This window comes from Thunnus thynnus, chromosome 17, assembly GCF_963924715.1.
Source record: "Thunnus thynnus chromosome 17, fThuThy2.1, whole genome shotgun sequence".
Classification (NCBI taxonomy): Eukaryota; Metazoa; Chordata; class Actinopteri; order Scombriformes; family Scombridae; genus Thunnus; species Thunnus thynnus.
The window spans coordinates 140,001-165,630 of record NC_089533.1 but is presented as its reverse complement, the minus strand read 5'-3'; the positions used below and the strand labels follow the sequence as shown (position 1 = coordinate 165,630).

Sequence of the window (25,630 nt, the reverse complement as noted above, 5' to 3'; positions counted from 1 at the left end):
TGAGTGAGTGAGTGTGTGTGAGTGAGTGAGTGTGTGTGTGTGGGTGAGTGTGTGAGTGAGTCAGTGAGTGTGTGTGAGTGAGTGAGTGAGTGAGTGAGTGAGTGAGTGTGAGTGAATGAGTGTGAGTGAGTGAGTGAGTGTGTGAGTGAGTGAGTGATTGAGTGAGTGACTGTGTGTGAGTGAGTATTAGTGAGTGTGTGTGTTGTTGAGTGAGTGAGTGAGTGTGTGTGTTAGTGAGTGTGTGTTAGTGAGTGTGTGTGTTGTTGAGTGAGTGAGTGAGTGAGTGAGTGAGTGTGTGTGTGTTAGTGAGTGAGTGTGAGTGAGTGTGAGTGAGTGTGTGTGTTATTGAGTGAGTGAGTGAGTGAGTGTGAGTGAGTGAGTGTGTGTGAGTGAGTGAGTGAGTGTGTGTTAGTGAGTGAGTGAGTGTGAGTGAGTGAGTGAGTGAGTGTGAGTGAGTGAGTGAGTGAGTGTGTGTTAGTGAGTGAGTGTGAGTGAGTGTGTGAGTGAGTGAGTGAGTGAGTGAGTGTGAGTGAATGAGTGAGTGAGTGTGTGTTAGTGAGTGAGTGTGAGTGAGTGTGTGAGTGAGTGAGTGAGTGAGTGAGTGAGTGTGAGTGAATGAGTGTGAGTGAGTGTGTGTTAGTGAGTGAGTGTGTGTGAGTGAGTAAGTGAGTGAGTGAGTGAGTGTATGTGAGTGAGTGAGTGAGTGTGTGTGAGTGAGTGAGTGAGTGAGTGAGTACTATACTGTGTATACCATGGTTATGCCCTTACTGATTTTAATGACCCTGTGACCTTTCCTATGGTGCCATCCTCAGGACAACCTTTACAGCTTCTTCCTGTAAAGGTGACATTTTGGAGATACAAGGTTCCCACCTGACATAAGGTAGTACAAAGATGCATTACAACATTATGAACAAAATAACTAGCAAGCAGAGCTGCAGCGTGAAACAGTCAGAGAAACATGTGTTTGACCGACAGCAGAGCAGGACCCTGAACGCACCACCAACAGGAAGTGAAAATAAAAACAAAACTCCAGAGAAACAGATAAATAGTCTTTTATTTTGAGCTCCTATCAGACAGGAAACAGCAGCCAAATGTGGTCTAACTGACGCAGCTGGCTGTCAATCATCTGTATACATACACACACACACAATCACACACACACACACACACACACACACAGGGTTTATATAACTGAGGAACACACAACAGCTACAGTCTCTGAGCAGACAGACTGGTGTGATGTGTGTCAGACAGACAGGTGTGATGTGTGTGTTCAGGTGTGTGTGTGTGCTGCTGTGTGTGAGTGTGTGTGTGTGTCTGAACCTGCAGGATGAAGCTGTGATGTTCAGTGGACCGACAGGAAGTCTGTTTGGATTCTCTGTTGATTTTCACACCTTCAACAACAAGTAAGAAACCCTAAATTAACATTAAATTAACTCCTGGCTAAAGCTGAACTAAACACACCAGTGACATGTGGGTTAACTAACTTAACTTAAACACTTAACTAACCACTTAACTCACGTATTAACTGAAACTGTTTCTAACCCTTTAATCCCACATTTAACCTGCTTTATGTATCACCTGATTAATTAATTATTGAGGTATTTAATTAATACCTCAATCAACCCCTTCACTCATCATGTCAGGTTCATTTATGTTGGTTAAAGGACCAGTTCCCAGTGTTCCCAGTGTTTCCAGTGTGTTAAACCAGCAGTCAGGTGTCTGTAATCATTCCTCCTGTTCATACTGGATATTAAAAGATCCTTCAAATGTGCTTTCAATGTAAGTGATGGAGGCTAAAATCCACAGTGTGTCCACACAGTCATTTAAAAGTCTGTGTGAAGCTTCTATTCAGCTTCATCAGTCTGAGTTAGTCATATCAAGTGGATATCTGACACATTTACAGTCTTTTTAGCATCAAATTCCCTCTTTGTGTTTCCTCGGACAGTGTTTCCCTGTTGAGCTGCAGGTGGAAGTATAGTAACAAAAAGAAGAACTTTGGCACTAAAAAGACTGTAACGTTGAAAGATATCTACTTGATTTGACTCATTTGGACGCTGAAGCTTCATATTAGCTTCAGATAAACTTTAAATACATTTTTGCACAGAAGGAGGACTGTGGATTTCGTCCCCCATCATTTCCATTGTAAGGTCATTATGAAGGGATCTTCTAATGGTCAGTATGAACAGGAGGAATGATTACAGCAAGAATAACAGCTTTAATGCTCATTTGGGCTCCTGACTGTTGGTTTAAGACACTTGAAACCACACTTAACCTGCCTTGCTAACAAAAAAAGATATTTCTGGGGTCCTTGAGGAAGAAGGTCTGAGGGTCCTTAGAGGAGTTCTGGGGTGTCTGAATAAGACATTGTCAGGTCTTTGAAGAAGTGTTGGGCTACTAAAAGAAGTTTAAAGGTCCTTCGAGAGAACTGCTGAGCTATTCAAAGAAGTTCCAGCATCTTAGAAGAAGCATTTTAAGAACGACCATGGGGTCCTTGAAGAACTTCTGGGGATCTTTCAAAAAGGTTTGAGGTCTTTGATGCAGACTTGATGAAGACGCCTTTGGGTTCTAAAGGAAGTTCAAACATCCTTCAAGAAAAAGTCCTGCAAGAGAACATTCTGGGGTACTAAAAGAAACAGTATGGGGCCTCTGAAAAAGAAGTCCTTGAAGAAGATCTGGCGTCCTTGAAGAAGATCTGGGGTGTCATGTACAAGAAGTTCTGTAAAGAAAAGAACTTTAGGTCCTTTAAGAAGCTCTAGAATCCTGGAAGAATAGGTCTTAAGGTGCTGGAAGAAGTTCTCAGTTCCTTAAAGAGGACATTCTGGGATCCTAAAAGATGTCCCGAGGTCCTTGAAGAAGAAGTTTTTGGGTCCTAGATGAGGTTCTCGGGGTCATGGTACAAAACTTTTTTGAGGTACTTGAAGAACTTCTGAGATTCTTGAAGAAGTTCGTGAGGTCCTTGAACAGTCTCAAGAGTAAACCCACATTAGCAACACTAAGATGTGAGTTTCTGTGTCTGCAGGTCCTTTGTTGTTATTGGAGCTCCTAAAGCCAACACCAGCCAATCAGGTGTGATGGAGGGAGGGGGCGTGTTTCTCTGCCCCTGGTCACCTGCAGGCGGGACCTGTAACATCATCAAGTTTGACGTGAGAGGTGAGCTTCTGATCTCTCTACTTCTTCACTGATTTGTTTCAGGAGGACATGTCTTCCAATCAGATCACTGATGTGATATTTAGACTGACGTGTCGTACCTGTCACAGGTGACGAGGTCTACAGCAGAGATGATCTGTTCTTCCAAACCTTCAAGAGTCAGCAGTGGTTTGGAGCTTCGGTGCGATCAATCAGCAACACACACTTACTGGTGAGTGAGCTGGTGGTTGAGTAGCTGGTCAATAGTGGAAAATAATATTCTAGAGTTCCCAGTATTCCCAGTAATAATATTGGAAAGTAATCCTTTCTTGCCAGACGTATTGCTTTGTTATAGACAGTCATTGCGTCTTTGTGAACTGTGAGTCTAGTTTTCCTCCATTTTCTTTCAGCTGCCCAACAGATTCTCTTGATCTCATTAACAGGAGGAGATTCTATCAGTCCACCTCTTTTAATTTTTAGTGGAGCAACAGTATTTAAAGCAGATGGTGATGCATTATTGAAAGTTTCAACCATGTCATTTAAAGAACAGTCACAGCTGTGTGACTCAACGGATCTCATCATAGTAGAAAATACTGTTTCAGCTTCGTCATCTAAGAATCTCTTTTAAACCAAAAATTCCCTTTTTGTCTTTGTTAAGGTTATGTTGGCATCAAATATGCACATTAATGATCAGAAATAGGTAATTCAAATACTGATACATTATCAATGTTTAACCCTTTTGTTATTACTAAATCTAAGTGTTACCATGGTGATGATTGGCTTCATTTACATGTTGGGTAAATTCATAAGCTCCACAGCTTTGGAGTCACTCCTCTTATTAATATGAATGTTCAGGATGAACCATCATATCTGGAGACACCAAGTGAGATCAGCTCTGAGAATTCCTGTAGGAATAGTGATGAATATCCTGGTGGTCGATATAATTTAATGATGCAGACATACAGTGGGACGAGATTCAAGGCATCTCAGAGACTGTAAAGCTTCACCTACTATGTACTTTAAGGCTAAATGGGAGAAGGAAGGGGGAATAGCTTAGCATATGCAAAACACAACTCACACTTCATTACAACTAAAATAAAGAGTAAACAAACTGGTTCATGTTGGTGGATATATGGGGATACAGACGCAAACCAGACATTTTTGGGAATGTCATAAATTACACTAATTTTGGGAAAACATGCATGTTACAATTAAAGACATTCTAGGATAAGCAAAATTATATGTACCTTGGAAGTATAGAGTGAGAAAAAATGTTTAGTTAATAAATGGAAGAAATGGATGATTTATGACAGTGGAAAATGCTTATGGACTAAGTGACATATAAATTTGAGGATACTGGATGTATATACACTGATAAAAGTCATAAGTTAACATCCACAGTACTTTTGGTAAATATTTTAAAAAAGAGAAATCTACAGATATCTATATATGAACATTAAATTCATAAACGGTCCCATGATGCAGCTTAAAAACCAGTCGTCTGCTCACCTGTCAGGCGTGTGCGCCGCTCTTCCATTTGAACGTTCAGAGGCGAGGGGCGGAGTCAGGGAAGACACCTGTAGGGAACTGCCTCCTATTGGACCAGAGCACTGGAAGCTCCACCTACTTCTCCCCCTGCAGAGGGATCATGATGGAGGAAGACTACAAAAGGATGAATAACAGTAAGACACAAAGAGAGGAAGACAGTACAACCTGTCTGTCTGTCTGTCTCCAGCTCTCATCTCTGTCTCTCTCTTGTTGCCTAGGAAACGACCAGCGCTACTGTGAGGTTGGCTTCAGCTCTGACATCACCAAGGTGAGTCACACCTGCAGGTGCTTGGTCAGCAGCAGGTTAGGTGACGTTAACGCTGTATAAGGTGACACTAACGGTGTCTGTGTGGTTGTAGGACGGTCGGCTGCTGCTTGGAGCTCCAGGAAGCTTTTACTTTCAGGGTGAGTGGAGACACTTGCTGGTCACAAACACCCGTTACACCTGACTCAATGTGTGATGTTATGATGTCACAAAGGTTACCACCGTGCTGATTTCAGGTCAGGTCATCACGGTGGCTGTGAGTGACGTCATAAACAGTGGGCGGAGCAATTATACTTATGTGGCTGGCATAAGCCAATCAAATGAGAGGGAAGCATATGACGTTTATCATGGTGAGTAGAGCTTCTATTCTTAAAGGTAAACCTGTGCTGACTCGCACTTCTTTCAATTGTTACTACATTTCCCAGGATTCCTTTGGATTCAGAACTGTGTTTCTCTAAGAGACACAGTGAGATTATCTGACACAAACCAAAGCACAGATGCTTTTTTAAAAATTTATCAGTTGACACAATGAACTTCCCCACATTCATTCTGCTAACTAGCTACCATTAGCACATTGCAGAGTTAGCCTGAAGAAACAAACTGAAGCTAGTCAGCTGCTCTGTTGGTTGTTGGTTCATCTTACAGAATATTTCAAACACACACAACAACAAACAATGGACAATGAGGTTCTGTTTTCTAATGACTGCAGTTCTGTGTATGTGTATCTGTCAGGTTACTCAGTGGCCAGTGGTCTGCTGACTGGAGACTCCATCCCAGGTTAATATGATATGATATGATATGATATGATATGATATGATATGATATGATATGATATGATATGATATGATATGATATGATCAATAACTGTGTGTTTGTTTTTCAGATTATCTGGTTGGTGTTCCAAATGACAGAAACACAGCAGGATCAGTAAGGATCTTTGGTTTTTATCCTTACCTTTGCATTTTAATTTGTGTGTTGATTAGGTATTAGGTGTATTTTATGTATCATGGCTGCACACAATGGTTAAGTAATCAATGCCATGACTGTGCTATGTTTGTCTTATTTGTCCATTGCACAAATGAGGTTCCTCATGGAAAATAAAGTCAATAAACTGTAGATGTTTTAATAGTTGAGATCGTTGTGGTTGTTTGGTATTTGACTCCCTGAAGCGTGTCATTACACTTGGCGTCTGATTACTGATTGTTGTCTCATCAGAATATGAAAGAGGAAGCTGGAGGCTGTGATTGTTGCAATGAGCATAGTTGAATTCTTGCTCTTCTTATGTTTGATTTTCCAGTGGAGTTCTGTATTGAGGCTGGAGTCAGAGAGGATTCTCATTTTAGGAGTTTGTTCTATCTTTCTCGGCAAGAGTGTCAAATTTAGAGCAAATAAGGTGAAACAATTTCCACATGGTCTGTCAGTAGCTGTTCTGGAACTTTTGATCATATCATTTGATCAGCCCAGCCTGTCCTCACAAGAAAAATGACACTAAAATTCAGGCCAACAAACACAACTTATAGTTAAGTTTACACCATCTAGCGGCCGATGTAATTATGACCTGGGGAAGTGACACTGTTCAGGTGACATCAATATAAGGTGACTTTCTTATTGGGAAGAGGTGGGTAGGGAGGATGGCTTCATGGTTAGCAAGATGGCAAAAAGGCAAAAAGTTTGCCTCTGTGGCTCAGCTGTGTTTTTCCCCAAAAGAAGGAATATATCTCACTGGTGTTTTTCACCACGAGTCACCATGGCTCAGTTGTCCAAACCATGATCTTTCCCTAAACATAACCAAGTGGTTTTTGTGCTTAAACCTAATCAGACCTTTAGATCTGCTCTGTGGTTTAGATACACCTATAGACCTGTTCTGTGGTTTAGATAGACCTTTAGACCTGTTCTGTGGTTTAGATAGACCTATAGACCTGTTCTGTGGTTTAGATAGACCTTTAGACCTATTCTGTGGTTTAGATAGACCTTTAGACCTGTTCTGTGGTTTAGATAGACCTATAGACCTGTTCTGTGGTTTGGATAGACCTATAGACCTGTTCTGTGGCTTAGATAGACCTATAGACCTGTTCTGTGGTTTAGATAGACCTATAGACCTGTTCTGTGGCTTAGATAGACCTATAGACCTGTTCTGTGGTTTAGATAGACCTATAGACCTGTTCTGTGGTTTGGATAGACCTATAGACCTGTTCTGTGGTTTGGATAGACCTATAGACCTGTTCTGTGGCTTAGATAGACCTATAGACCTGTTCTGTGGTTTAGATATACCTATAGACCTGTTCTGTGGTTTAGATAGACCTATAGACCTGTTCTTGTGCTTGTGTATTGTGCTCTCTTCTCACTGGTTAACTGTGTGTTAACAGGTGAAGATCTACGACGGCAGGCGCAGAGGATCACTGACAGTTTCCCACAGCTTCCAGGGAGCTCAGGTGAGAGCATGATGTCATAAAAACTTAAACGACATCATATCTGTTTGTTACCTTCACCTGTGGTCTGTCTTTCTCCTGCAGGTGGCGTCATACTTTGGACACAGTGTGGCTGTGGCAGACATCAACAGTGATGGGTGAGGAGACACAAATAAATTCTGCAGTAGAGTTTGTCTTATTGGAGCTCAGTGTTTTAGTGTTTCTCAGTGTTTTTGCTTGTTTCTGTTTGGTATAAAAGTAAAACCTCTCTGTAGTTTAGATGATGTGCTGATTGGAGCTCCTCTCTACATGGACAGAGTGAAAGAGCAGCTACAGGAACGAGGACAGGTCTGGAATATTACCTTGTTTTCACCCACTGTCATTTCGCCCAAATGTGTTTTTATTTTCATTTTGTTGTCTTTTCTGTGCAGATTCCAGCATGAATAAGTAACACGGTTTATTTATGATGATCCTTTGTGTTTTTGTTCAGTCACTTGTGAAAAGATGTATTCCTGTTAGATCTGGCAACCTGACTCCAGTTGTGATCTACATGCTCAGTGTGCTGTCCACCATTTACTTAGCTGATCAGTTTGTGCTTCTTATGACTGTTGGGAGTAATAATATATCCAGTCTGAAGCAGTCTCCACTGGTCTTAACTAGTTTCAACTAACCAGTCTCAACTATTCTCTTGTCAGAAGAAGTCCCAGCTGGTCTAAACCAGTCTTAACTCATCTGAACCAGTTTAAAACAGTCTTCATAACCTCTTCTTACAGAGGTGTCAAATTTACAGTACTCACATCATCAGTGTTTTTTATGATTTATCAGATTATTTTATGTTTGATTCTGAAACATATTATTTTATTTGTCGCACATTGTAATTATTATACATGTATAACGTTGTAAAAGCGTTTCAGTGCTGTTCTTATTGTTCCAGGTGGTTGTGTACCTGCAGAGAAGACACACCTCCTTCCTTTCCCATCCTGACCAATCACTAATTGGCCTCTCCCTGTATGGGCGGTTTGGCTCCGCCCTCGCTGTGCTGGGTGACCTGGACATGGACGGTTACCAAGGTAACCATTGACAACACCTCCATATTTTAGAAAATGTTCCGCTGAGATTCTTCCTCAACATGATGGACAATGTGCTAGCTGTTCCTAGCTTATCATGCTAATTGCTGACAGTTAGAGTTGTTAGCTAATGCAGCTAACAGCTAACTCTGCCAGTAAAACAAAGAACAAACAAAACTCACCAAACTCTCAGGAACCAATCAGATATGACCTGCTCTCTCTTTTCAGACATCGCTGTTGGTGCTCCCTGGTCAGGTGACAGTGGGCAGGGTCAGGTGTTTGTCTACCTGGGCAACAAGAACGGTCTGTCAACCATGCCCTCCCAGGTGATTGACAGCCCATTGCCTAGCAGCAGGACAGCGTTCGGCTTTACACTGAGGGGCGGGGCTGACATTGATGGGAACGGATACCCAGGTGTGCTCTGAGAGGCTTTTTTTCATATTACTGTATATCAATTATCCATAATAAATGATCAATAATCCTCTCTGTGTGTCTGCAGACCTGCTGGTTGGAGCGTGGAGTGCAGACCGAGCTTTTGTTTACAGGTGAGACGTCATCAAATCTACAGAGAACATCTGGTTCAAAACGTGTACATGTGATCTTGTCACTGATCACATACTGTATATTGATATATTAATCAGTTTTGACCAGTTAAACAAAGTGTGATTTATGTTTTATTTGAATCACTTTTTAAGAGGTAAAATTATTCATTAAATCATTGGAAAAAAGCAAATATTAGTCAGACAATATTAATATAATTTTGTGTAGCAGAAATGTTCCTTCTTTGCTCCTTTCCTTGTATTCGTGATGCGACCCCACAGGTGTATTATGTGACAGTCTGTGGGGGTCCTGATCCGCTGGTTGGGAACCACTGACCCATGTATCTGATAAAGGACTGATGGGATGAACAAACAGACTGTTTTCCAGCTGTTTTCTGTCAGTCATGTGATGACATTGTAAGTTTGCATGACACTAGTGTGTTTGTGTGTTCAGGTCACAGGCGGTGATCCGGTCCAGAGTTTATGTCTCTCTGCTGCCAGACTTCCTGAATCCAGACGTCAAACTGTGTCATCGAGAAAACACACTTGTGTCCTGGTAACTAACTAACAATGAACTTACTGATTATCAAAATAATAAAAAAAGGAAAGACTACATCACAAAAACCTACTTGTTGACTTAAAATACAAAAAGTGAATATTCTGAAAGTTCTTGAAAGAGCTCTGTATTCTCAAGATATGTTACAGTGGTTCTTGAGGGAGTTTTAGGGTTTTCAACAAGGATTCTTTGGTAGATCGGAGGATCCTTAAAGGTGCAACATACAACATTCAGCCACTAGATTTCAGCAAACCAGCTATTTGCTATGTAAAGATTTAGTGGAGTAATGGTGTCCTGAGCAGAGAGTGAAGTCAAACTCCCTCTGCGTGTGTTGTTGGGCATCAATCATGTGGTCAGACAAAGGAAGGCCTACTTGTAAACTCTGAAGCCACGTTTGTCCCTTTAACCCCTGAAACAAAGGAGCAGCGCCAAAATGCTGCTCTCACAGACTCCATCTCCCAGCCTGCCCCGGCAGCTCACACCTCGGTGTGAAATCTGGAAGAACCCCAAACTCTTAACTCTCATTGGCAGAGATGCTCCAACACCAGGGGAAGACACAGCGACACAGCTGTGATGTCACCACAGCTTTAAGAAGTGGCAGAACAGAGACACCGTTGCCTTTCCAATGTTACTGCAACAGAGAAAACTCTGCTTCCTCCGTGAGCCAGTTTACTAAAAGAGATAACCCCATGCACGTGTAATTCCCCTCGCCGAGTTTGAAGAGCCTCCCCTTGCTGGACGAGCTGAGACCTCGCCACGTGTTCGTCCAAATAAGATCTCTGTATCCAAGAGACAGACCGCTGCTGCAGCCCTGCGCTCTCGCTGCCTGCAGAAGGAAGAAAGGATTTCTTCACAGAGATGAAGGACAGCGTCCGTGCCCCGCTCGTCTTTAACTTAGTCAGCTCTGCTGTTTTCACCAGCAACGAGGATCAGCTGCCATCAAATCCGCAGACAGAGTGTGAAAACAGCCCCGTCAGCCTCCGAGCTGAGGAATGGAGCCAGACCCAAAAGACAGACTTTTACACACCCTACTCGCTTTCTGAAGGGACACAGGTAAGCCTAAGTCTGGGCAGAGAGTATGAAATTGTGTGTTACTTTCAGCTTTATTGCTGTTGTATGTTGTGAACTGACGGACTGCTCTGAGGAGTATTTGAAGTCTGCTTCCTGTTTAGATGTGTTCACCATGCTAGACTGTTTTTGTGTTTGTCCCACTCGGGACTGCTGTGTTTGTGCCACCACGAGTGAGAAAGTAAGTTGCTTTGTCGATTGACAAATCAGACAGCATGCATTACAGACTGCTGTCTGTACGCTCACTCTCTGTGGACAAAGCAACCGCTGCTCTCCCCCACGGTCCCAGGACTTCACCATGTGTTTCTCCTCCTTTCTTTCTCTCTCTCGTTACTAACACTCACACACACCCACATACACAACACTCGCACACTTTTACACATCTGGTGGACAGATAACGTGGAACACAGCGACGCTCTGCCCCTTGTCATTTATCATCAGACGTGTAATTTGGGCGACTTGGGCGAGTATAGAGCACAGAGATGCCAGTCTGCAGCATCTCGCTATTGTTCTAACGAATATCTAAAGGTACTGCGGTCACATCCACCATTTGGTCCTCATGTGACATCATCTCCGTCCGACTGACGTCCGCCATTCTTGAGATCACGTGACATCATCTCATGAGATCACATCCGCCATCTTGCCCACAAACACACAGACATATTAGCATTCTAGGTTAACTCTTTTATGAGACTATCTCACTGTCTGGTTATTGGTCCCAGTTTCCAGGTGTTGCCCAGTTATTATTCATCAATATTAATAATTTTATTTATTTTAATAATTAATATATCGGTTCAGGGGCCACTTTCTTTTTTCCCCCCAACTTTATTGAGTAAATGATGCGCACATTTGTTTTGGTCTGAGACGCTGGTGTTCTAGTGCGACATCTAGTGGTGCTGAATGTTGTATACTGCACCTTTAAAAACTGTCTGAAGTTGCAGGTTTTGGGGGTTTTAAGGTCCTTAAAGAGATTCCAGGATCCTTGAAAAACTCTTGGGGTATTTAAAGGGCAGGTTCACAATTTTTCAAGTGTGTCTTAAAACAACAGTCAGGAGCCCAAATTCCCTCTTTGTGTTTCCTCGGACAGTGTTTCCCTGTTGAGCTGCAGGTGGAAGTATAGTAACAAAAAGAGGAACTTTGGCACTAAAAAGACTGTAACGTTGAAAGATATCTACTTGATTTGACTCATTTGGACGCTGAAGCTTCATATTAGCTTCAGACTGTGGATTTTGTCCTCCATCACTTCCATTGTAAGGTCATTATGAAGGGATCTTCTAATGGTCAGTATGAACAGGAGGAATGATTACAGCAAGAAAAACAGGTTTAATGTTCATTTGGACTCCTGAAGGTTGTTTTAAGACACACTTGAAAAACTGTGAACTTGTCCTTTAAACAGGTTTTAAGGAGTGGATCCAGAATGCATCAGAGGGTCTCTGGGTTAAAGATTCCAGCTGAAAGTTGATGTAGAGTCTGGTGTCATCTGCATATTGACAAATGTTAATATTGTGTTGTTTTAAAAAGATTACAATAAAATGTTTTAATTAAATAAAATTCAGAACAGATGTTCTCTCTCTCATTAGTTTTGTAATCCAGATGTGTGTCTATGTGTCCGGCCACAGGATTCCTCAGCAGACAGGTAATCTCTTTGTACAGCTGAACACAATCATCTATGCAGAATTTCTTTGATGGTGACGTCATTTTTCTATCTGTCTGCTAATTGGCTGAGGCAGTACTGGGGATGGAGCTACAGCTGGACAGAATGAAGCAGCCAATGGCAAAACGGACCCTGCTGCTGTCAACCAATCAGCCACAGGAGACAATGAAGCTGATTGTACAATGGGAGGTGGGCGTGGCCTGTGTCAATCGGACCGCCTACCTGAGGGTGAGTCACCCACTTTGGATGTTATCACTTGATTGAATGGGCGTTATCAGTGGTTATCAGCCTCATAGATGTGGTTTAGAAGGGGCCTGCTACACCTGCTGTAGGTGCATATCGACAGATCGGAATAGGACCATGACACCCACGAGTAAGTAAATAAAAGTAAGTAAAATTTTATTTATATAGCACCTTTTTTTAACACAGGTTACAAAGTGCTTTATAGTGACATTGGGACACAAAGAAAATAGGACACAAAAACCATGAAAGACACGTTCAAGAACACAGCAAGCATACAGTCATCACCCGGAGCACACACTTGAATTTATGAAATGTTATGAGAAAGTCATTCTAAAAAAGGAGGTTTTTAGGTGTTTTTTGAAACAGTCAACAGATTCAGCTGATCTGATGGAAGTGGGGAGATTGTTCCAAAGTCTGGTTGCCAGGGCAGCAAAAGCACAGTCACCTTTGGTTTTTAGTTTGGCACGTGGTACGGCCAACAGGTTTTGGTTGGAAGACCTAAGTGACCGCATGGTGGTATACGGGCTTAGTAGCTCGGATACATATGCAGGAGCTAAACCGTGTAAGGCCTTATAAGTGATTAAGAGAATCTTGAAATCAATCCTGAACTTCACTGGCAGCCGATGCAATGAGGCTAAAACAGGGTGATGTTGGATCTATGGCCAGTCCTACTTAATAGCCTCGCTGCTGTGTTTTGTACAAGCTGAAGACGTGACAGGTCAGCTCGGCTAAGGCAAGTGAAAAGGGAGTTACAGTAATCGAGACAGGAATAAATGAAGGCATGAATGATATGCTCTAGGTCCGAGGCTGACAGTAATGGTCTGATTTTTGCAATGTTCCTGAGTTGAAAACATGCTGTTCAAATTTCAATTTAGGGTCAAATATAACGCCAAGATTCCTGCATTAGTTTTGGCATAGGGGGCAAGTGAGCCAATATGCTGAATGATGCCTCTAGCAGTATTTTCAGGGCCAAAAATGAGAAGCTCAGTTTTGTCAGAATTTAACTGAAGACAGTTGACAGACATCTAGTCCTTTATCACAGCTAAACAGCTGTGGAGAGTGTTTAGGTTGCTAAAATCATCTGGTTTTACAGAAAAATATAGCTGAGTGTCATCTGCATAGCAATGATAGGATGTACAGCCAAGGCGACTGATTATCTGTCCAGCATATACAAAGAGAAAAGAACTGGACCAAGGATCGACCCCTGGGGTACCCCATATAGCAGCGGAGTGGATGAGGACACATCGTTACCCACAGAGACAGAAAAACCTCTATTTGACAAATATGACATAAACCATTCTAGAGCTTTCCCTGAGATACCAACACATGTATTTAGTCGATTAATGATGATGGAGTGATCAATGGTGTCAAAGACAGCGCTCAAGTCAAGATGGAGAGTTCCCCCTTATCAGCCTGCATGAGGATGTCATTCATTACTCGTAACAGAGCAGTTTCAGTGGTTTTCACGAAAACCAGATTAAAATTTAACAAAGATAATATTTCTTTCCACAACTTGAAGAAGATGCTCAGCAACAACTTTTCCCAGTATTTTGGAAATGAAAGGTGGGTCTGAAATTGTTTAAAACAGCTGGATCTAGGCCAGGTTTTTTTTAGAAGTGGCTGGACACTGGCTGTCTTAAACTGATCAGGGACATAACCAGAGGTGAGGGACATGTTTATTATAGTGAGTACAGCAGGGCCAATGACAGGAAGGACCTCCGACAAGAAGGGGAAAGATATCAAGATTGCAGGAGGACAGGCTTAGATGAGAAATTGTCTCTATAAGGTTTTGCATGGTAATTGGGGCAAAATGGGTCAGTAAGAGTAGGTGATATGCTGCTACTTCCCATGATGCACTGAGCTCCTCTCTCCTCCTCTCCAACTATACGCATTCATGTACCATCAATGCATGTCACTAACTTGGCTTCTTCCCCGGAGTTTTTGTGCTTTCTCGTCTCACAGGATGAGGGACATGGACTACCCGGTTATGGATGGCAGGAACCACGGCTGCAGGACGCCGTGGTGGCGTGGGCCTGTGGCTGTCCTGCCTTGACAGCCACTCCTGCTGTTATTGTTACTAGTTTTATTTCTATTATTATTATCGTTGTTATTGTTATTATTGTCCTTCTTTCTCTCTTGGGGAGTTTTTCCTGCTGCTGATGGAGGAATGTTGGGTCTCTGTAGATTAAAGAGTTCGGTCTCAACCTGCTCTATGTGGAAAGTGTCCTGAGATAACTTTTGTTATGACTTGGTGCTTTATAAATAAATTGTGTTGAAAACTGAATTACGTTACGTTATGTTACAAAATAATGATGTTTTATGATGTGACAATGCCGTGGTTCAGGTCTGGTTAGGGAAAGATCATGATTTGGGTTAAAATGATCACTTGAAACATGGTTAAACATGGCAACCATGACAGCTGCTAGATGGCGTCTGTAACTCAAAGGTGACCTCCACCTTGCTACAGGTGTAGCAGGCACATCTATGAGGCTGATAACACTGATAACACTGATAACACTGATAACGCCCAATCAATCGATTGATAACGTCTGAAGCAGGTGAGTGAATGAAGGAATAAAAATACACACACACAATCGAGCAGAGTCACATCTGTGTGTGTGTGTGTGTGTGTGTGTGTGTGTGTGTGTGTGTGTGTGTGTGTGTGTGTGTGTGCACGCAGTCTGAAGAGGAAGTTCGGGATAAATTGAGTCCGATCTTCATCAATGTCAACATCAGTCTCCTCAACACTACCCAGCATGCTTTGCTGCACGGGCAAACACACGCAGCTGCTCAGGTGAGTCTGACACACGTTAAACACTTTTATTTAATCCACCAATGACCTCACAAGTACAGAGGATTCGTGTGTGTGTGTGTGTGTGTGTGTGTGTGTGCGTGTGCGTGTGCGTGTGCGTGTGTGTGTGCGTGTGTGTGTGTGTGTAGACCAGGATCATTCTGGACTGTGGTGCAGACAACGTGTGTATTCCCGACCTGAGGCTGAGCGCTGAGCCGTGAGTGAACAACACACACAACTACAGATTCCCTCGTCTCAGGGTTAGTGGCCAGTAAATAAGGGTCCTTACAAATATAGAAGTAAAGCTGTGTGTGTGTGTGTGTGTGTGTGTGTGTGTGTGTGTGTGTGTGTGTGTGTGTGTGTGTAGCTTGTCAGACAGTGTGTTGGTCGGTGAGGATCAGTCGGTGGTGTTGTCGGTGTCGGGGGAGAACCATGGTGAGGGTGCGTATGAGACTGAGCTGGTGGTCCAAATCCCCGAACACACACACTTCCAAAGCAGTCAGGTAACACACACACACACACACACATACACACACACACACTCACACACACACTCACACACACACACACACACACACACATACACACACACACACTCACACACACACTCACACACACACACACACACACACACACACACACACACTTCCAAAGCAGTCAGGTAACACACACACACACACACACATACACACACACACACTCACACACACACTCACACACACACACACACACTCACACACACACTCACACACACACACACACACACACACACACACACACTCACACACACACACACACACACACACTCACACACACACACACACACACACACACTCACACACACACTCACACACACACTCACACACTCACACACACACACACACTCACACACACACTCACACACACACACACACACACACACACACACACACACACACACACTCACACACACACACACACACTCACACACACACTCACACACACACACACACACACACACACTCACACACACACTCACACACTCACACACACACTCACACACACACACACACACACACAGTTAACATACAGCTTCCTGTCTGCAGGGTGTGAACAGGCTGGTGTGTGTTCAGAGGAAGGAGAACCAGACTGTCGTCGTGACCTGTGACCTCGGAAACCCCATGAGACAAGGACACAAAGTAACACCCACGTGCACACACACACACACACACACACACACACACACACACACACACACACACAGTTTGGTAAACGGTTAAATGTCTATATTTGATTTGTTGGAAAGTAACAGTTGATAGTTCTGACATATTTAACAGGTTTTAATACAGTAAATATGTTTCAACAGGATATAAAACAGTAATTAAAGCTGCAGTGTGGGACTTCTGTCTCCACCTCTGACAGTGACAGTAATTACAAAAACACTGTTGACATGTGCTCACGTCATAGGCTCCTCCGCAGCCTGCTCTGTCGCTACTGTTGTGGCTATAAAACGGTGTATAAATTGTTTTGAGTGTTACGTAACCGACAGGCAACGACTCGTTTCACTATCAGAATTTGATCCATTCGGTCCGCTGTTTTGAAAGTCTAGAAGAGCCGAACGATTCAATTATTTTATCCTCATTCAAGTTAGCAGAGAGCTAGCCGGAAGTTAGCTGCTTGGCTCAGTATGAGTCATCCGAACAGCGCAGGAACGTCAAACCCGACACCAGATTACAAACTCTGCATGCTGTGAAACACTGAGAGATTGATCTGGTGCTGATGGTTTAATCCACATCGTGTGAACTCGTTTGGCTTGAATGTAACTGATGTTCATTTATGTGTAAAAGTTCCACTGCAGAGTAAATTTCACTGAATCTTTTTCATGTGGTAACGTTGAAACGTGCGTCTGTAGCTGCAGACTCGTCTGGTGTTCAGCGTCGGCCGTCTGGAGGAGGTGGAGTCTCACATCACCTTCAACCTCAGGATCAGGAGGTACGAACTGTCTCCCTCTCTACCCGTCTGTCTCTCTGTGACTAAAATCCTGTTTGATGCCTGACCTGTCTCTCTCTCTGCCCGTCCACCTGTCTCTCTCTCTCTCTGCCCGTCCACCTGTCTCTCTCTCTGCCCGTCCACCTGTCTGTCTCTCTCTCTGCCCGTCCACCTGTCTCTCTCTCTGCCCGTCCACCTGTCTGTCTCTCTCTCTGCCCGTCCACCTGTCTGTCTCTCTGCCCGTCCACCTGTCTCTCTCTCTCTCTGCCCGTCCACCTGTCTGTCTCTCTGCCCGTCCACCTGTCTCTCTCTCTCTCTGCCCGTCCACCTGTCTCTCTCTCTCTCTGCCCGTCCACCTGTCTGTCTCTCTCTCTGCCCGTCCACCTGTCTGTCTCTCTCTCTGCCCGTCCACCTGTCTGTCTCTCTCTCTGCCCGTCCACCTGTCTCTCTCTCTCTCTGCCCGTCCACCTGTCTCTCTCTCTGCCCGTCCACCTGTCTGTCTCTCTCTCTGCCCGTCCACCTGTCTGTCTCTCTGCCCGTCCACCTGTCTCTCTCTCTGCCCGTCCACCTGTCTCTCTCTCTGCCCGTCCACCTGTCTCTCTCTCTCTCTGCCCGTCCACCTGTCTCTCTCTCTGCCCGTCCACCTGTCTGTCTCTCTCTCTCTGCCCGTCCACCTGTCTGTCTCTCTCTCTGCCCGTCCACCTGTCTGTCTCTCTGCCCGTCCACCTGTCTGTCTCTCTCTCTCTGCCCGTCCACCTGTCTGTCTCTCTGCCCGTCCACCTGTCTCTCTCTCTGCTCGTCCACCTGTCTGTCTCTCTGCCCGTCCACCTGTCTCTCTCTCTGCCCGTCCACCTGTCTCTCTCTCTCTCTGCCCGTCCACCTGTCTGTCTCTCTGCTCGTCCACCTGTCTCTCTCTCTGCTCGTCCACCTGTCTGTCTCTCTCTCTGCCCGTCCACCTGTCTCTCTCTCTGCCCGTCCACCTGTCTCTCTCTCTCTCTGCCCGTCCACCTGTCTCTCTCTCTGCTCGTCCACCTGTCTGTCTCTCTCTCTGCCCGTCCACCTGTCTCTCTCTCTGCCCGTCCACCTGTCTCTCTCTCTCTCTGCCCGTCCACCTGTCTCTCTCTCTGCCCGTCCACCTGTCTGTCTCTCTCTCTGACTGTCCACCTGTCTGTCTCTCTCTCTGACTGTCCACCTGTCTGTCTCTCTCTCTGCCCGTCCACCTGTCTCTCTCTCTGCCCGTCCACCTGTCTGTCTCTCTCTCTGCCCGTCCACCTGTCTCTCTCTCTCTCTGCCCGTCCACCTGTCTGTCTCTCTGCTCGTCCACCTGTCTCTCTCTCTGCTCGTCCACCTGTCTGTCTCTCTCTCTGCCCGTCCACCTGTCTCTCTCTCTGCCCGTCCACCTGTCTCTCTCTCTCTCTGCCCGTCCACCTGTCTCTCTCTCTGCCCGTCCACCTGTCTGTCTCTCTCTCTCTCTGCCCGTCCACCTGTCTGTCTCTCTCTCTGACTGTCCACCTGTCTGTCTCTCTCTCTGACTGTCCACCTGTCTGTCTCTCTCTCTGCCCGTCCACCTGTCTCTCTCTCTGCCCGTCCACCTGTCTCTCTCTCTCTCTGCCCGTCCACCTGTCTGTCTCTCTCTCTCTGCCCGTCCACCTGTCTGTCTCTCTCTCTGCCCGTCCACCTGTCTGTCTCTCTCTCTGCCCGTCCACCTGTCTGTCTCTCTCGCTGCCCGTCCACCTGTCTGTCTCTCTCTCTGCCCGTCCACCTGTCTCTCTCTCTGCCCGTCCACCTGTCTCTCTCTCTGCCCGTCCACCTGTCTGTCTCTCTCTCTGCCCGTCCACCTGTCTCTCTCTCTGCCCGTCCACCTGTCTGTCTCTCTCTCTGACTGTCCACCTGTCTGTCTCTCTCTCTGCCCGTCCACCTGTCTCTCTCTCTCTCTGCCCGTCCACCTGTCTGTCTCTCTCGCTGCCCGTCCACCTGTCTGTCTCTCTCTCTCTGCCCGTCCACCTGTCTGTCTCTCTCTCTCTGCCCGTCCACCTGTCTGTCTCTCTCTCTGCCCGTCCACCTGTCTCTCTCTCTGCCCGTCCACCTGTCTCTCTCTCTGCCCGTCCACCTGTCTGTCTCTCTCTCTGCCCGTCCACCTGTCTCTCTCTCTGCCCGTCCACCTGTCTGTCTCGCTCTCTCTGCCCGTCCACCTGTCTGTCTCTCTCTTTCTGACTGTCCACCTGTCTCTCTCTCTGCCCGTCCACCTGTCTCTCTCTCTCTCTGCCCGTCCACCTGTCTGTCTCTCTCTCTCTGCCCGTCCACCTGTCTCTCTCTCTGCCCGTCCACCTGTCTGTCTCTCTCTCTCTGCCCGTCCACCTGTCTCTCTCTCTGCCCGTCCACCTGTCTGTCTCTCTGCCCGTCCACCTGTCTCTCTCTCTCTGCCCGTCCACCTGTCTGTCTCTCTCTCTGCCCGTCCACCTGTCTCTCTCTCTGCCCGTCCACCTGTCTCTCTCTCTGCCCGTCCACCTGTCTGTCTCGCTCTCTCTGCCCGTCCACCTGTCTGTCTCTCTCTTTCTGACTGTCCACCTGTCTCTCTCTCTGCCCGTCCACCTGTCTGTCTCTCTGCCCGTCCACCTGTCTGTCTCTCTCTGCCCGTCCACCTGTCTGTCTCTCTGCCCGTCCACCTGTCTCTCTCTCTCTGCCCGTCCACCTGTCTGTCTCTCTCTCTGCCCGTCCACCTGTCTCTCTCTCTGCCCGTCCACCTGTCTGTCTCTCAGTAAGAACTCAGTGAACTCCAGCAGTAACAAGGTCACAGTGAAGGTTCAGGTGAAAGCCGAGGCGACGCTGGAGATCAGAGGGTAAACAACAACAACAACAACAACAACAACAACAACAACAACACTTATCAATCTGTTTGATCACATCTACAGACTGATTGTGATCATGTGTGTTTTCAGAGGCTCCTCCCCTCCTGAAATCGTCCTGCCGCTCCCTGATTGGCAGCCTGCAATGCATCCTGGGAGTTTAGAGGAAGTGGGTCCACTGGTGGAGCATGTGTATGAGGTGAGACGGGTTCTGTGACCTCACAGGTCATGTGTATGAGGTGAGACGGGTTCTGTGACCTCACAGGTCATGTGTATGAGGTGAAATGGACCGAAACAACCACACAGAGTCCCTTTAGAGGAGGGGGTGGGCAAACAGTGGTCCCCTACCCAAATCTGGGTCTCCAGCAAAGACGTTTGGCTGTAAACAGATTTTCACTGTCAGAGTTTATATCAACAGTCATTTTTATCCAGATTTGTATTAATGTAAGTTTCTGTAATTCTGTTGTTCCTCAGTTACTGATGGATACAGTTTCAATTATCAATGATATTCTTGAATTAATTAATAGAAATAAAGAAATTAAATATTGGAAATACAGGCCTGAGTTTCCCCCCGTTGAACAATGATGCCTGCCTTAGAGGAGGTGGTCTCATTCCTAAACCAACCCTGGAGCGGTTCTCTGTGGTGGAACGTGATCCGACCTCGATCTGACCGACCACCGGGTGAACTCTGTGAGTTTGAGCTCCCATAGCCAGGAGCGCTTTGCATGCTGGGATGTTGATGAGTGAGTTTAATAGTGACTAACAGCGAGTAGCTAGCCAGAGACTTAATCCAGAGGCCTTTCTCGATACCAAATCCGCGAAGTTCTGACTAAAAGTTCGACTCGGGAGCACAATCCCGGTCCTATAAGCACAGGCGGAGCCCTCTACTGGACTCTATGGCTAATACTCCTCCCAGTCACCCAACTGGGCCTCTGTGGATCCAAGCGTAGGCTGGCGAACCACCGTTACAGGCGGCGCAAGAACTACAACAGGGTGGGAGGGGGCAGTGCTGATGTGATGCTGACTTTTCCTGAGTGTAACTCAGTTTCATCGGAGGTTTGTTTGTCTGGGGGGGGGGGCCTCGGGGCGGCCCCCGCTGCAGTGGTGGTGTGGTGGTGACTCTGTTGAGGTGGTGTTGGAGGTGGTTGAAGCAGCAGAGGCTGTTGGTGCGTTCTTCTCTCGGCCAATCAGGGTGTGACAACGCCCTTTTTCTGGGGTTTAAAAGAGGAGAGAAACTGGACACCCTGGTTTCTGATCTTTCCTCTGGTCTGTTTACGGTCTTCTTTACGTCTTTTGTCTTTCTGGTTTGAGGGAACCTGATGTGAGGTGGTTTCTCCAAGTGAATATTATTTGGTTTTTTAAATTTTTTCTTTGGCTTGGAGCTGGTTCTCAGGCTTCTTGCTGATTAGCTGGGTTCAGGGAGAATCAGCACCACCACAAGCTGCTTGGAGTGTCTCCGCCGAGGCATCTGACAGCGGTGGCGGCGGCGGTGGCGGCGGCGGTGGCGGCAGCGGTGGCGGAGGGCCAGATAGAGCCGTGAGTTCATCTTCGAAGCGGAGATCTATCTTGAGCTCTGGCTTGCTCTCGTCACAGCAGAGTGAGACGTCACATCATTGAAAATGTTCCCACCGCTTCTGGCGTAGATCTGGAGGAAGCGCTCAGCAGAATACGCAGGGCGGTGGCCGCATCACGCCGCTCTCTCGCCGACCGGGGCACGGCGGGCAGGAACACGCAGGAACCAGCGACTCCATCCCTGGAGAAGAGAGATCGGTGAGCTGATTCGCTGTTGCTGAAGAAAGAGGATGGCGAAGCAGCAGCGAGATGCTGCTTTTATAGGCTGCAGGACGCATCAGTAGGCGTATCCTGATAATAAAAATCCAAACCGTTAAATTTAATACAGACTGTCGATTAATTTGATTAATATGTGTATGTGTGTACATGTGGAGCTCCAGAGGCAGCGCTGCTGTTCTGTCCAGTAAAAACATGAAACTTCACTTTAACTTGAGACAAACTGATGTTGCAGCTGCAGTCGTTAGATTTCATCTGTGAGAAGAAGAAGGAATTAAATCACATATCAAGACGCTGCGGAGACGTTCATGTTCTCCCGGGATGACCACATGTTGACCGGCCGATCATCTCAGGAGTCGGGCTGCTAGCAGCTGAGATGAGCGGCTGGTCCAAACATCTCCCAACACATCCCAGCAGGTTTACAGACTGGCGTTACTGGGATAAACTGGCCACATGTTGGAATCTATATGTTACTTTCTCTCCTGAAAACATTAAAACTTAATAAAGTGACATATTAACAGTCCTGCAGTGAACATTAAAACAGATCTTAGCCATCACTGCCAGTAAGTGTGAAATGCATTCTGGGATACTTGGCTGTCAGATCCTGATGTATCCTCGATAAAACGGGGACACATACTGGGCTGGAGGTGGACTGTGAATTGGAACACAGACTGGGAACGGCTCAGGTCGGACCGGGGTCTGGCAGCGCAGAACATTATATTAGCCAAAGGAGCTACTTCCTGTTTTACGTTCTTACTCCCGCCTCAGACACGTCTGACCAATGAGAGGAGAGAACACTCTCACCTGTCTTGCTCTAATCTATTGATCCATGATTGATGATATTGATGATATTGATGATGTCGGTGTGTAGTTGAGGAACCAGGGTCCCAGTGCAGTGAACGCCCGGCTCACAGTGGACTTCCCGTCCACCTGGCGACATCACTTCCTGCTCTACATCATCTCCAACGCATCAGAGGAGTCCCTGAACTGCAGGACCATGAACGCATCGCAGATAGACCCCTTCAAGGTCCAAACCTGTCTGTCTCTCACCTGTCTGTCTCTAACCTGTCTGTCTCTCACCTGTCTGTCTCTCACCTGTCTGTCTGTCTCTCACCTGTCTGTCTCTCACCTGTCTGTCTGTCTCTCACCTGTCTGTCTGTCTCTCACCTGTCTGTCTCTCACCTGTCTGTCTCTAACCTGTCTGTCTGTCTCTCACCTGTCTGTCTCTAACCTGTCTGTCTCTCACCTGTCTGTCTGTCTCTCACCTGTCTGTCTCTCACCTGTCTGTCTGTCTCTCACCTGTCTGTCTCTCACCTGTCTGTCTGTCTCTCACCTGTCTGTCTCTCACCTGTCTGTCTCTCACCTGTCTGTCTGTCTCTCACCTGTCTGTCTCTAACCTGTCTGTCTCTCACCTGTCTGTCTGTCTCTCACCTGTCTGTCTCTCACCTGTCTGTCTCTAACCTGTCTGTCTGTCTCTCACCTGTCTGTCTCTCACCTGTCTGTCTCTAACCTGTCTGTCTGTCTCTAACCTGTCTGTCTCTCACCTGTCTGTCTGTCTCTCACCTGTCTGTCTCTAACCTGTCTGTCTCTCACCTGTCTGTCTGTCTCTCACCTGTCTGTCTCTCACCTGTCTGTCTCTAACCTGTCTGTCTCTCACCTGTCTGTCTCTCACCTGTCTGTCTCTAACCTGTCTGTCTCTAACCTGTCTGTGTCTCACCTGTCTGTCTCTAACCTGTCTGTCTGTCTCTCACCTGTCTGTCTCTCACCTGTCTGTCTCTAACCTGTCTGTCTGTCTCTCACCTGTCTGTCTCTCACCTGTCTGTCTCTAACCTGTCTGTCTGTCTCTCACCTGTCTGTCTGTCTCTAACCTGTCTGTCTCTCACCTGTCTGTCTCTCACCTGTCTGTCTGTCTCTCACCTGTCTGTCTCTAACCTGTCTGTCTGTCTCTCACCTGTCTGTCTGTCTCTAACCTGTCTGTCTCTAACCTGTCTGTCTCTAACCTGTCTGTCTGTCTCTCACCTGTCTGTCTCTCACCTGTCTGTCTGTCTCTCACCTGTCTGTCTCTAACCTGTCTGTCTCTAACCTGTCTGTGTCTCACCTGTCTGTCTCTAACCTGTCTGTCTGTCTCTCACCTGTCTGTCTCTCACCTGTCTGTCTCTAACCTGTCTGTCTGTCTCTCACCTGTCTGTCTCTAACCTGTCTGTCTGTCTCTCACCTGTCTGTCTCTAACCTGTCTGTCTGTCTCTCACCTGTCTGTCTCTCACCTGTCTGTCTGTCTCTAACCTGTCTGTCTCTAACCTGTCTGTCTGTCTCTCACCTGTCTGTCTGTCTCTAACCTGTCTGTCTCTAACCTGTCTGTCTCTAACCTGTCTGTCTGTCTCTCACCTGTCTGTCTGTCTCTCACCTGTCTGTCTCTAACCTGTCTGTCTCTAACCTGTCTGTCTGTCTCTCACCTGTCTGTCTCTAACCTGTCTGTCTGTCTCTCACCTGTCTGTCTCTCACCTGTCTGTCTGTCTGTCTCTCACCTGTCTGTCTCTCACCTGTCTGTCTCTCACCTGTCTGTCTGTCTCTCACCTGTCTGTCTCTAACCTGTCTGTCTCTAACCTGTCTGTCTGTCTCTAACCTGTCTGTCTGTCTCTCACCTGTCTGTCTCTAACCTGTCTGTCTCTAACCTGTCTGTCTCTCACCTGTCTGTCTCTAACCTGTCTGTCTCTCACCTGTCTGTCTCTAACCTGTCTGTCTGTCTCTAACCTGTCTGTCTCTCACCTGTCTGTCTCTAACCTGTCTGTCTCTCACCTGTCTATCTCTAACCTGTCTGTCTCTAACCTGTCTGTCTCTCACCTGTCTGTCTCTCACCTGTCTGTCTCTAACCTGTCTGTCTCTAACCTGTCTGTCTCTAACCTGTCTATCTCTAACCTGTCTGTCTCTAACCTGTCTGTCTCTCACCTGTCTGTCTCTAACCTGTCTGTCTCTCACCTGTCTATCTCTAACCTGTCTGTCTCTAACCTGTCTGTCTCTCACCTGTCTATCTCTAACCTGTCTGTCTCTAACCTGTCTGTCTCTCACCTGTCTGTCTGTCTGCAGCTGGCTGGTAACTCCTCCAGTGTTTCTGTAGTTTCTCAGTTGAATCAGCAGGAGGAGACAAACTCACACACACAGACTCAACATGTGGTAAATATATTATCTCTCTCTTTATATATATATATATAAATGTATATAAACGTAGCACAAAAAGTAAGGAAATATGTGTTTGGTAGATTATTTCTTTGTTGTAACGAAGCGTCTTGGTAATAAATCTTATATCGTTGGAAAGTCTGTTTATTTCCCTTTTAAATGGAGCCACATTTGTAAGGAACATGCATTTGTGGGACGAGCAGCAGAGCTGAGTATGTGGGTTGCGCCCATGAAAAATTTGCTAAATCTTCTCTGCCGATGCCAAACAGCTTATTCTGCCTGCGTGCTGACAGGGGGAGGAAACGGTCTTCTTGGGGTGTCGTCTTTTTGGGACGCCCACGTCACGGCCTGTCTCTGACATCCTGTCATATGGAGATGGTACTAGGGCTCACTCCAAATAATGCTGCAACTTGGTTTTTTGGAACACCAGCTTGAAGTTGCCCTATCGCACGGGCCCTATCTAGATCAGTCAAACGTGGCATGCTGATTCTGGGAGCAGACACCTACTGACCACTGTAGCAGGGCCCAAGCTCACAGGTGCTGCCTGGAGGCACCAGAAGCTCAAAACAAGAGTCAGTAGCAACAG

The 25,630-nt window shown here is 46.2% G+C and overlaps 1 protein-coding gene across 2 annotated transcripts in view; it reads left to right on the top strand.

The window, feature by feature from the left end:
- Window positions 1-302: 302 nt before the first annotated feature.
- itga2b (integrin, alpha 2b) overlaps window positions 303-25,630 on the top strand; it is a 29,962-nt gene continuing 4,634 nt past the window's right edge. Inside the window, exons 1-28 of one of the 2 annotated variants that reach the window (XM_067616521.1) lie at window positions 303-880; window positions 1,330-1,406; window positions 3,023-3,153; window positions 3,261-3,361; window positions 4,646-4,811; window positions 4,896-4,945; window positions 5,037-5,082; window positions 5,179-5,292; window positions 5,675-5,719; window positions 5,826-5,869; window positions 7,309-7,374; window positions 7,456-7,508; window positions 7,626-7,698; window positions 8,285-8,420; window positions 8,646-8,831; window positions 8,917-8,962; window positions 9,411-9,512; window positions 12,161-12,216; window positions 12,311-12,462; window positions 15,158-15,271; window positions 15,418-15,485; window positions 15,636-15,771; window positions 16,354-16,446; window positions 17,160-17,239; window positions 19,996-20,076; window positions 20,176-20,281; window positions 22,742-22,897; window positions 24,955-25,041. In XM_067616521.1, the coding sequence (XP_067472622.1) occupies window positions 1,342-1,406; window positions 3,023-3,153; window positions 3,261-3,361; window positions 4,646-4,811; window positions 4,896-4,945; window positions 5,037-5,082; window positions 5,179-5,292; window positions 5,675-5,719; window positions 5,826-5,869; window positions 7,309-7,374; window positions 7,456-7,508; window positions 7,626-7,698; window positions 8,285-8,420; window positions 8,646-8,831; window positions 8,917-8,962; window positions 9,411-9,512; window positions 12,161-12,216; window positions 12,311-12,462; window positions 15,158-15,271; window positions 15,418-15,485; window positions 15,636-15,771; window positions 16,354-16,446; window positions 17,160-17,239; window positions 19,996-20,076; window positions 20,176-20,281; window positions 22,742-22,897; window positions 24,955-25,041 (2,553 nt within the window). In that variant the 5' untranslated portion in view covers window positions 303-880; window positions 1,330-1,341. Of the gene's footprint in view, window positions 881-911; window positions 1,407-3,022; window positions 3,154-3,260; window positions 3,362-4,645; window positions 4,812-4,895; window positions 4,946-5,036; window positions 5,083-5,178; window positions 5,293-5,674; window positions 5,720-5,825; window positions 5,870-7,308; window positions 7,375-7,455; window positions 7,509-7,625; window positions 7,699-8,284; window positions 8,421-8,645; window positions 8,832-8,916; window positions 8,963-9,410; window positions 9,513-12,160; window positions 12,217-12,310; window positions 12,463-15,157; window positions 15,272-15,417; window positions 15,486-15,635; window positions 15,772-16,353; window positions 16,447-17,159; window positions 17,240-19,995; window positions 20,077-20,175; window positions 20,282-22,741; window positions 22,898-24,954; window positions 25,042-25,630 lie in introns of those variants that run through there. The other variant, XM_067616520.1, reaches the window with a different exon arrangement.